The sequence below is a fragment of the Megalobrama amblycephala genome, linkage group LG19 (assembly GCF_018812025.1).
Source record: "Megalobrama amblycephala isolate DHTTF-2021 linkage group LG19, ASM1881202v1, whole genome shotgun sequence".
NCBI lineage: Eukaryota > Metazoa > Chordata > Actinopteri > Cypriniformes > Xenocyprididae > Megalobrama > Megalobrama amblycephala.
The window spans coordinates 29,995,232-30,007,471 of record NC_063062.1 but is presented as its reverse complement, the minus strand read 5'-3'; the positions used below and the strand labels follow the sequence as shown (position 1 = coordinate 30,007,471).

Here is a 12,240-nt window from a genome sequence, read left to right as displayed (position 1 = left end):
TCGTTACTCTTAATAGCACAACAATAGAAACATCTGTCCAGCCTTTCTCTGCCTATTACCAATCCGTCTGTCCTTGATCCCAAAAACACTCCAACTCTGCATGGTACAGGATGACTTACATTCAGCAGTCTGTATATTTGCACAATTTTCTGCAATTAAAAATATATATATATTTATATATTGTGTGCGTAAGTGTGGGTTCTTTCTTATTTCAACTGAATGTCATGACGTTTTATATATAATATTAGTAATATATGCAGTCATATGTGCATCTAAAGGTTTCTCTGAAGTTTGGATCAGGAACTAATGTATATGCATATTAATGCAAGCAGAGGCCCCCAGGTGAACCCGGAAGTGTGTTTTCTGCGCCCATGGCATTAAGGAGGTTCTGCCAAACAAATTACCTTTATTCATGCATTATTCACGCGCATACTGCAACTTCCTAGGGTCATCTGATTTTTCATATAAAGCATAATTGTCATAACGCTTCATTCCATTCCACTTACTTTTGTTATTGTAATTATTATTATATGGTATAACAGTGTGAGGTTGATCATGCTATATATCCAGCAGGAGGCTTTCCTATTTAATAGCAATGGGGTGCATCTTCCTTAATAAGTGACGTCAAAGGAGCCTGGATCAGCGCGCATGCGCGGGAAAGCGGAGCGGCAGCCGCAGCACGGAGCAGTGCGCGAAACAACAGCAGACATGGCAAGAGATGGCGAGGGACGCGAGCACACCGACACCATGCACTGCTGAAGGGACGGGGGCCTTAATATTAAAACAAAATTACAAAACTTTATAAAACATAGAAAAAGGGAAGAAAAAAAAACAGAAAAGAAAACAAAGAAAAAATATTCAAGATAAAAAACAGAACTTTTCCAATGAGAGCACTTCTGTGGACACTGCTCCGCTATATCAGATAGATGATTTGTCCACACGCTTGCACGTATAATGAACGCCCAGCTGTCGATGGAGAACATTGGCGATCTGCACGGAGTGAGCCATGAACCGGTCCCCAGCGCGGCGGATCTCATGACCGGAGACAGCGCTCATCACAGGAGCCATCGGAGCAGCCTGTCAGCCCATGCGCGCTCCATGGGCATGGCATCAATCCTGGACAGCGGCGACTATCATCACCATCGGCCCCCGGAGCACCCCGGGCTCGCAACGCACCTGCACCCGGCCATGAGCATGGCGTGCGAGGCTCCCCCCGGGATGAGCATGAGCAGCACCTACACCACCCTCACCCCGTTGCAGCCCTTACCGCCCATCTCCACCGTCTCCGACAAATTCCCGCACCACCATCATCACCACCACCACCACCACCATCATCACCCGCACCAAAGGATCCCGGGGAACGTCAGCGGGAGCTTCACCTTGATGAGGGACGATAGGGGTCTAGCCCCGATGAACAACCTCTACTCTCCCTACCACAAGGACGTCGCCAGCATGGGACAGAGCTTGTCGCCCCTGTCCGGATCCGGTTTGAGCGGCATCCACAACTCCCAGCAGGGGCTGCCGCCCTACGCGCACCCCGGGGCCACCATGCCCGCCGAGAAGATGCTCACACCCAACGGATTCGAGGCACACCACCCCGCGATGTTGGCTCGACACGGGGAGCAGCACATGAGCGCGTCTTCGGCGAGCATGGTGCCGATCAACGGCATCCACCATCACCCGCACGCCCATCTCAACGCCCAGGGCCACGGGCAGGTGCTGGGCTCCACTCGGGAGCAGAACCACTCCTCCGCGCCCGGATCGCAGCTCAACAACGGCAGCAGTTCGGGACAGATGGAAGAGGTCAATACCAAAGAAGTGGCCCAAAGGATCACCACGGAACTGAAAAGATACAGCATTCCGCAAGCCATCTTCGCCCAGAGAGTGCTGTGCCGCTCGCAAGGGACGCTTTCGGACCTGCTCCGGAACCCTAAGCCCTGGAGCAAGCTCAAGTCTGGTCGGGAAACCTTCCGCAGGATGTGGAAATGGTTGCAGGAGCCTGAGTTCCAGAGAATGTCAGCGCTCAGGCTCGCAGGTGAGAGAACAATAGGTAATACACACTTCTTCTCTTCTCATCAGTATATCACTCTCATTTCATTTCCTTCAAATGCATTTCATGACTGACCAGCGTTCATCGTTTTTGCGACGCTTTTTGGAGGTTTCCTACTAAGCTTACGTTTTAGATTTTGCGATGTTATTATGTGCTTGTTGTGCCACTTCAAACTTGAGATTTGTTCTCGATGTAGAAAATTGATCCCGTGCAATGGGTTTGTTTTGGTTTGCTTGTTTGTTTTGGGCTATTTGATGAGCAATTTGACCATACAGATCATGGACGGGTCAACAGAAATAGTTTAATCAGAAATGTGCGTCTGGAAGCCTCGGTGGCCCATTGTTTCTATGTGAAAATGGATGCAGTGTCCCAGTGTCCACTTGTCTTTGCAGCACGTTAATAACCACTGATGATGATGTTGTGGTGAAACAACATGAATCGTATCTTGAATATATTTAGTTTTTGAACAGGTGTGTGTAAATATGCTACTGTGTTCGCTGAACGCACTACTGAAATGGGCTCTGAATGCGTGTCGCAGTGTGTTTGCAAGAAAAGGGACTTGTTTTTCTTCTTCTGGTTGGATCTCTTCATCTATTGTCCAGCTCCAGTGACGTGTTCTCTGTGTAGGTTTTCTTAATTAACTGATTGGGGCTCCATTAATTTGCCTCACGAGAATTAGAATCAATTGGCTGGCGGCTTTGGGGGCCACTGATCCGTTCAAAGCAAGTGAGATGGAAAAAAAAAGAGAGCATCTCAAATACTAGTGTCCCTCTGTTTTACACCACTCCATCATAACTGTCATTACAGTTATAAGAGTAATTCATTTCTGCATCTGAGAAAAGGTTAAAAAAACGAAAATTTAATCGCAAAAAAATAAAGTATGAGGAGAGGTTTATATCGATTTTAAATTTACGCTTTCTCTTTGTGTCATTATCTTAGTCTTGTGCACACACACCATCAGTCTACTCTTTATTTTACATTCTTAGTTGCGCTCGATTTCCTTTCTCTATATCGAAGTTTTGCTTTCATTATAAATATCCGTCAAACTGATGTTTGGCTGATGTTTGTTTGGTTTTGTTTGATTCAGATTCGGCCTTGCTCTGTAATTTTTGCCCCACATTCATAGTAAAAACTACACATAAATTTACATCATACAATTTTAGTAACTCACGTTTCTATAAGAACAGTATTATAGAGAACTTGTTTACATTCACGTAATGATTTTCATAGGCTGTGTATTTTGGTTTTCCTTTGGTCGATATAAGCTTAAAATCCATAAATGGTTTGGATCTGATTTTGCATGATGATTATTATTAAATAATAATAATAATAATAATAATAATAATAATAAACTACTGAACGTTCAAGTCAGTTAGATTTCGTTTCTTTTGGTTTAGCGAGATTATTTTCATATTCCGTTAAATGATATTGAAATTAGTAAAGGTTCCAGACACAGTGATGTATATTATTGATCGAGTACACATGGTTGAGGGTATGTGATCGGCCTACTGAGAGGTAAATATAGAATTGGTATATTGATTATTCAAATTCAGTTCCCTTCTCCTTTTCCTTAGTAATTTAAGACAGTAGACCACTCAGCAGTCTTACACATCACTGCCTTTACACCTTTTTCACACGCGAGATTTTTATGCTGTGAATTTGTCGTTCACGCTTCTATTCAACTGAATTTTCTCAGCTCTTTATATTTATTTTAGCATATGTTTATTATGAGGAATCAGCATTTTATTATTTTTTAAAAGGCCATCCTGGTCTAATTTTATTAGAAAAATAAATATGTATTTTCATTGTAGCATACCTTAAATAGTTTGTTTTTGCGTAATTTTGTTAAAAAGGTAAAAAATGATAATTAATTATAACAGTATTTTTTTTTTTTTTTTTTTTTTTTTTTTACTGTTAATCGTTAATAATTTTTCTATTTGATAATATTTGGGAATAAATATGAAGAAAATGAAAAACTGAAGAAAACCCAGGCACCCATTGCAAACTACTCCATGAAAGAAATTATTGTAATATTATAAAAAGTTAGCCACATAGTGCATATTAAAATATATCAAATAATGTATTACAGATTATAAAAATTTACATCTAAACATTTCAGGAATTTCAGGAAACAACTGATATCTAAAAAGCCGTGAGCCATTTTAAGTTATTAAACTATGAATGTCTGAACCCAAATGTAGCTACATATGCGGCTTCACTAAAACTTCACAACTAACTTTGAATCAACATCTGTAGTAATAATTCATAAGTGTTATTAAATCATAAAATGCGTAAAAGACCAGTAATTGATATGTAGCGCATATCTGATTTTCTGCTCTGTTATTTTAGGCTATATTGCAATATTACACAGGCTATATATAACGATGTAATATAATTATATGGTATAATATCGACTTCATAGTCCAGAGCGTAAGATTAGACTGGAGTTTTGTTTTTTGCATGGGGCTACTGTGAAATGAGTGACCGTGGGCGCGCCCTCGCCCTCGTGTGCGCGCTTATCTGGCGCCTGTCTAATGATTTGCAGACAAACAGTACCTATATGTGATGATCAAATGTGCTGAAGGATAAAGAGGATCGCAGTTATTTCCCTGGGAATCTGCTTGGGTCTCGTCACAGTGGCCTTGTGCATGGACACAGTTTTGATTTATGACACATGATAGCGAGCTCATTTGCTTTTTGTTAATATTTACCCAGTTTCAAACTGCTTTCCTTGTGCATAGTTTCGTTCTTTATTTTTTTAACCCGACTAGAATTTTTTACACGACTATCAATGTTTACCTCTTTGTATAGCAATTCAACAAAATAGGATACTTAGGATACTTAGTTTTATTAAATATTTAATAATTGATTTAAATATTATGAATATTCAAATAATATTCAAAATATTTACTTAATAGGATCTATTTGAATTTTACATTTTCAAATGAGTACGCTTGTCTAAACTTTTGCAAGTAAATAGGAAATGCGCTTTAGAATGAACTGAGATGCAAATCTGTGTTTTACATATTAATGAGTTGAGATGGTTTAAGAAAACAGACTACAGTTGACGAATTAATTGTAGCCTATGTGTTTGACGTTCAAGTAAATACCTACTTTAAGCGGTTTCGCACCGTCTTTTAGCGCCCCCTTGTGTTTTTTTGAAGCTAAACCGTTATGCCGGCAGAAAACCTCAGTAGTCGTCTTTACTCAAAAGACTGCTTATTGTGGTTTAATAAGCTTTATTATTATTATTATAGGAAGTGATCATGTTGGTTGTAACAGTGTATCTGCCATGCATGCAGCTAGATTTAAGCACCACGGACAGTTCCAGATGCTTTATTCATAGTGTACATGAAATGACAATACAAACCCTCCAAAAAGCAGAATGTTATTCCATGTTTTTGACTGATTTGCGTTAAGAACCATTTAGAAAACCTCATACCATCACAAAAAATGAGTCTACATCAGAATGTCCAGTTTCTTTTACATGTTAGGCAATTATGTCTGACTTTTGCATGTCGACCTTTTGTTCTTTCAGCGTGCAAGAGAAAGGAGCAGGAGCACGGTAAAGGCGAGCGGGGGAGCATCTCCAAGAAGCCCCGGCTGGTCTTCACTGATGTCCAGCGTCGGACTTTACATGCAATATTCAAAGAAAACAAGCGCCCGTCCAAAGAGTTACAAATCACCATCTCTCAGCAGCTGGGCCTGGAGCTCGCCACCGTCAGCAACTTCTTCATGAACGCGCGTCGACGGAGCCTTGATAAGTGGCTGGACGACGGCAGCTCCAACTCGGCCAACTCCTCCTCCTCCAGCACTTGTACCAAAGCATGATGGAGTAATGGCTGCATTATGGGGAAAAAAACAAAACAAACAAAAAAAAAACTTCGGTGGAAAAGCTTTAAACAAAGAAAACTTAACAAGAGACAATTTTAGACAGCGTTTGCCCTTAAAACTTGTACAGTACCGATATTTATAATATCCAAAGAAAAACACCAAAGACTACTTTGACCCCCATTTAGGACTTTGTTCGTTTATGTCTGACATTCTACAAAAAAAAAAAAAAAAAAAAAGAAAAGAAACAAGTTACACTCCAATCACTGGTCGTTCCCCATCTCAACACAATCCCCTAACTTACATCTCAAAGTCTTTATTTTTTCACTTGATCGGTTGCTTTCAAAACCTTTTTCTCATCAATGATTGGTCATTCTCTCAAACGTGGAGTGATTGTTATTCACTCTGATGTCAGATTCCATATTTGAGGGGCTTGACCTGCAGGTGTAATGCCTCACCTCTGTGTTTTTAGGCATCCCAGATCTAGCCAAGGATGCCAAATATAATCAGGTGGTGTAGAATCTTGACAAAGGTTGCCTGAATGTCACCCTCAGGATAGTGCTTTCTTCCTAATTGTTGGAAAAGTTACATAGGAACCTAAAAAATACATGTGAACTTGCCATCTTCACTTCTTATCAATCACAGATGGTAGAACCAAAGAAACATGTGTATTTTATTACTATTATTATTTTAAAATCAGGCAAAACTTCCTCTTATCAAGACACTCTGTGACAGGTCCATTCAGGTGACTCCGTAAACGTAATATGGACTGCGGGTCCTGTAGCCATTTAACATATAATTAAGTCTCTTATTTGTCCTAACGAACAAACTAGTAGTAGTCAAGCATGTCTCTGTGAGGACACATCTGTGCCCGCACCCCATTCCTGCCTCGGTCCTTTCTTGTGATTATTTCAGGGAGATTTTTGCTAGCTTTAACCTGCCTTTTTTACCTGTATTTTAAATGTTTCAATGCCAGTTGCTGAAAACCAAAGATAAAGTTACACTAACTAGCATCTGTCACCGTTTCATACCCACATCCATCAGTCAAACATAGCTTATAAGGAGATATTGAGTTTCGCAGACTCTCATTTAATGATGTCTGGGTGAAATAACACAGGGTTTTTGTCATTTATCATAATTAGCTTTGTCTGCATGCACATGTTAATTGTCATTCGAGGAAGCAGGAGGAAATTCAGGTTGTTTTGTGTTACATTTCATTTCACAGACTTATTTCATTGCATACAACCAACTTTCTCATCCTTAATGTAACGTTTGAATGCCTGGTGGCTGACAGCATGCTTTCACATACCCATAAGCCGTCATGTGGTTTCATTTCCCCTTTCAGCTCACTTAGATGCTGTTTTTATTTCTTGATAGAAGGCTATTTCATTGTCTAATGCATCATTTTCACGCCATCGACCATCAACGCCACCTCAGTGTCCCCATCCGGGCCCAGAACCCAATACCCCGCCTGGAAAGAGAGAGAGGGAGCATTCTATGCATTTCACAACTAGGAAGAAAGCATTATTGAGACTGAAGCAGGGTGATGCGTTCGCTTCATATAATAGACTCACTCAAACTCACAAGATATCTGGCCTTGTTGTCTCTTGTGGTGTGTTTTAGCTTTAAAATATATTTGGTATTTACGACTATTACAACATCGAAGCATATATAAAAGAGCGCTGCTTCCTCATGTAGAAAAGCAGAAAAATGACAAAAAAAAAAAACTAAACAAAAAAAACATGTTAAGACCTGCTGATATTTATAGTGTGAACCAAAGATGCTACCTCAGTCCGTTTCCATTTGTGATTTCTATCAAAGTAATGATACCAAAGAATACCAAAGATTTGTTCTCTTTGCACGGCCTAAATGAATGATAAGGTGGATGAATAGATGGTGTGTTTCCACTCCTTTTCCCCTGCCTCCTCCTCTCCTTCGCTCTAATGCTCTCTATCACTCATCCGTGCTCATAACAGCGCCCTCGGCAGACATGTTTTAAACTCACAGGACGAGTGCCTTGCTTGAACCAAAGTGTTAAACCGCCGTTGACCTCTCGACACCCACCTTTTAACTCTCGGAATACCTCAGCCTGTGGAAGGGCCACTGATGAAGAAAAAATGGAATATTTCTTCTCTCTCACCGTGGTGCTTTTGCCAGTGCAACCATGCAATGAAAACATACCAAAGGAATTTCTCTTGCTTTCTCCAACTCTCACTGACAAACCAAAGCTCCTGCCACCTCCCTTTTAAACGCCCAGCCAAATCTGCCGCTTGCCCCGCCCCCCCTCACCGCGTCACCAGTGGGTGTGTCCACCGATTAGGCCGTGCACGTCTTTACCAATATCTGAATACCTCATAGTAATAAATTTTCACAGTTCTGTTGTATAGAGAGTTTATGTGATTAAGGCAGAACTAACTAGTTTGGTAATCATTGATGTTACTTCGGGAAAAAGCTTTATGAGTATTTATTTTGACGGTTTTGGCTAAAGTGCTCAGTTTTGGTCACCAAAGGCGAGTTTCTGAGATAGAAGCCTGAAACTTGCAGAAAGAAAAAGAAGCTTATTTTTTTTAAAGCCTTGTGTTATTCCGATACTCTTAAGGATGTTTGACTATTCTTTTTTACAGGGTAAAACCAACTGCTGTGATTCTGTGTCTATATTCGTTCACTTTCTTCTACTACGGTGTTGTGATTTACGTTAATTTAATTGCATTTTTGTATCGCTTAACCTCTGTTTAATTTATGTATTTGTAGAAAATATAGATTTGTACATAGTAGGTTTTTTGAAAAAAAAAACAAAACAAACAAAAACCAAACAAAAAAAATGGACATTTATTTTATTTTACAGCCTTATGTCTGAAGTGTAGATATATTGATGAATTTCCATTCCTCTGTGTTTGTATGTTAGATGGCACTTTGGCCCTTGTACTAATACACTGCCAGAGATCCAAACGGTCCGCCCACAGAGACCCGACCTCATTGCGGCGAAAAAAGCAGTGTTTGATGTTTTTTAGTTGATTTTTTTTTTTTTTTTTTATGTTATTTAAATGTCCAGAATGATTTTGTCCTTTGTACTTAAAATCATTGTTTTATGGGTATTGCTGCACATCCAAAGATTTTCTAACCAAACCAAAAAGTGGGAGGGGGGAGGGGGGGGGACGAAAGAAAGAAAGTAGTGTAATTTTTGCATAAGCACTGGCGTTTGTGAGGTTATTTGCTGTCTGCACGGGTATGAACCAGTAGAGGGCATAGTGGGACAATGTAGACAAGTTTAGTGGGGGGCATATACTGCTAAACAGTACAATCTGTGGCTTTTGGGAAGGAGGGCTACAAGTCCTGCTGTGTCGGACACTGAGAGGGTGGAGCGTGGGCGGGGCAGCAGGTCTGCCGGGGGCGGGGCCACGTCGCTGGGTTGATTTTTAATTGACGTGGCACTGCTGCCTAGATCCATCTGATATGTCAATTTTGGTTCGAACGTGTGTACTGACAATGAGCAAAGTCTAATAAATCTGCAAAGCAAACAGGAATTGATGTGTGCATGTATGGGGAGGGCGAAAGTGTGTGTCTAATGTTGTATGTTGAAGGTGACGAAACTTCTGCTCCACTAGTGGCACCAAACAGATCTGCAGAAAACAAGTTTCAAACATTCTTCCCGTCTTCCACAGTTTGGATTATCTAAGGAATTCTAAATTACCCCAAAAATTGGTTACTGGCAAAACATGTGCCATGATGTTTGTAAAACTTTTGTTTGCTCAGAATACATGGTTACCTTTAAATAGACAAATGCTTTGTGCCTGCATAATGGCAAACTGCAAAAGCTAACATGTTAAAATGGGACAGTTTCAGGCTGCCCCCCTCAAAATCACAGCATTGGTTGAGCCTGTATTGTTATTTCAGCAGTTTCCATTTCTGTTTGATTCTGCTAGTGGTTCAGACATGGTTTTGTACAGTTCACCTTAACAATTGGGTGCATTTTGTGTGTCTGCTTAGGATGGAGGACACCACTTGAAAACATCATGAAAAGAATGAGGCATAACAATGTCCCTTATATTAGCAGGACTGAAGAGAAAGCTCATGATAGCAGCACTTTTCGTCTCACAATGCTGTACAATCAGAATTGTTTCATTAGGTTCGCTGGCCATGGGTTTCCTGTGTCGCATAAGGGATATCGGATAGATGATCCAGGTGCAGCTTTTAAGATTTGTTTTTGTACAATAGCAAAGAGTGGCATAAATCAAGCCCTACTGTGAGTCAAGATCCTCTCTGCCCACAACACAGTCAAAGACCCAGAAGTGTTCGCCAACAGCGTCACAGCTGCTGTCTGCATCAGAATACTCACCCCTTCTCTTCCCAAACCTTACGCTCCGTCCCGACCCACTCCTCTAATGTAGTGTCTAGCTTAGATAGCTCGATGTATGTGAATGTTGGGATTGCTCTAATCATTAATTCCTATCCCAGTTGGTTGTCGTGGAAAAGGAGTTCCCATTTGATAGAAGGCTTGGCTCTGTGTGCCGTATAATACTGAGAGCGCCTAAGACAATCAGCTGGAAAACAAAATCATGTTTTTCATTTTTTAATATTTATTTTTTTGTAGGTCCAAGAGGGACTACTTCCAGCGATGATTATTATAAAGAAAGAGGAAGGTTTTGATAAACTGAAAAATAAACTTGCTGACATTTTCTTTCGCAAAAGTAGTGCTTGTTACCATTTCGAACAGTGCATCTTGTATCAAGCTGGTTCTGTTGTTACACTTTTCTTTTTCTTCTCTCTTTCTCTCGGCCTGTTTTCTCTGTATGTTGTGTCTGTTTCAGTGGAGGAATGCAGTAGGTATTACTCTCAGGTTGTAATGCGTCATGCTTTTAATTTTAAATTCCGATCTATATCAAATTGTTTGTTTTTTTTTTTCCCCCTTTCTTTACTGTTAGCTACTGTTCTCTATATGCCGTGCAATATCATCTTCTGTGTTTGCTAAGCAAGAAAAAGAAAAAAGAAAAAAAAGATGCAAGTAATGATGTCACCATGCTTTTTTCAGTGTTAAAATGTTTCAGCATTTCTGTAGTCACAAAAATGTAGAAAATAAAAAGGTTGGGTTTTCCAGCGCATCACAACCAGACATCTTGACTTTCGTGTCTTTTATTCAACATATCTATGATACTCAACAACACTATGTGGTTACAAATATGGCTATGTTATATCATTAAAGTCAAAAGGATATCAAAATTGAATCTTTATAATGCATGTTCTTGGTAATGACTCATTAGTGCACATTGTTAAAAATATTAATAATCTGTGTTCATTTTGGCTCCAATCTGGTGTACAACAGCCTACACAAATTTTCACTATCCAACCTATATCTGAAGGATAAATTCAAGTTCTGTCCTACATTTTTTTCTAGTTCAATATCTTTATTTTGTTACATGCCATCAAAATAACATTGACAGGTTTTAAACTTGATTTTCTTTGCTGAATGGCCCATATCAAGTTGTTGTTTCCTAGTTTAAAACAGGATGTTCAACGGTATAAGAAAGCACAAATTTTGAAAAATATGAAAATTAATTATGAAATAAATGTTTTTCTCTAGTTCATGTTGGCCACAATTATTGGCACCCAATTATTGCAATGTCCTTTTCACAAGATAACAGCTCTGAGTCTTCTTCTATAATGCTTGATGAGTTTGGAGAACTCCTGAGGAGAGATCTTAGACCATTCCTTCATACAGAATCTCTCCAGATCCTTCAGATTCCAGCTCCAAGCTTCTTCTCTTCAGTTCACTCCACTCATTTTCTTTAGGTTTCAGGTCAGGGAACTGGGATGGCCATGGCAGAAGCTTCATTTTGTGCTCAGTGACACATTTTTGTGTTGGTTTTGATGTTTGTTTTGGATCATTGTCCTGATGGACGATCCAACCACTGCCCATTATTGGATTTCTAGCAGAGGTGGTCAGGTTTTGATTTTTTATCTGTTAGTATTTGATAGAATCCATGATGCCATGTATCTGAACAAGATGTCCAGGACCTCCAGCAGAAAAATAGGCTCACAGCATTAAAGATCCAGCAGTATATTTAACCGTGGGCATGGGGTACTTTTTATCCATGTGTGCACCAAACCCATCTGGTGGGTTTGTTGCCAAAAAGCTATTTTTTTAGTTTTATTACCACAGAAGCTAGTATTTTAGTTTCTTACCGGTCCCATTTGAAGTTCCAGTCTTGTCTGACAACTGAATATGCTGGAGTTTGTTTTTGGATGAGCAAAGAAGGATTTTTCTTGAAACCCTCCCGAACAACTTGTGGGGATGTAGGTGTTGTTTGGTAATTTTTTTAGGCTTTCTGAGACTCAAGACTCAACTAATTTCTGCAATTCTC

At 39.9% G+C, this 12,240-nt stretch overlaps 1 protein-coding gene across 2 annotated transcripts; it reads left to right on the top strand.

Moving 5' to 3' along the window:
* The first annotated feature begins 295 nt into the window (after positions 1–295).
* On the top strand, positions 296–10,991 carry onecut1 (one cut homeobox 1). 2 transcript variants are annotated; one of them, XM_048169165.1, is made up of 2 exons: positions 296–2,035; positions 5,589–10,991. In XM_048169165.1, the coding sequence occupies exons 1-2, from the start codon at positions 955–957 to the stop codon at positions 5,879–5,881; spliced, it is 1,374 nt and encodes a 457-aa protein (XP_048025122.1). In that variant the 5' UTR covers positions 296–954; the 3' UTR covers positions 5,882–10,991. The 2 variants fall into 2 exon arrangements, with proteins under 2 accessions (XP_048025122.1, XP_048025121.1); XM_048169164.1 differs by having other exon boundaries at positions 296–2,050.
* Positions 10,992–12,240: the final 1,249 nt, after the last annotated feature.

Excerpts from the sequence above, each read along its gene's own strand:
- onecut1 (XM_048169164.1), top strand. The coding sequence starts at position 955 with ATGAACGCCCAGCTGTCGATGGAGAACATTGGCGATCTGCACGGAGTG. Across the intron at positions 2,051-5,588 it reads CGCAGGTGAGAGAACAATAG|CGTGCAAGAGAAAGGAGCAG; the intron begins GTAATACACACT and ends TTGTTCTTTCAG.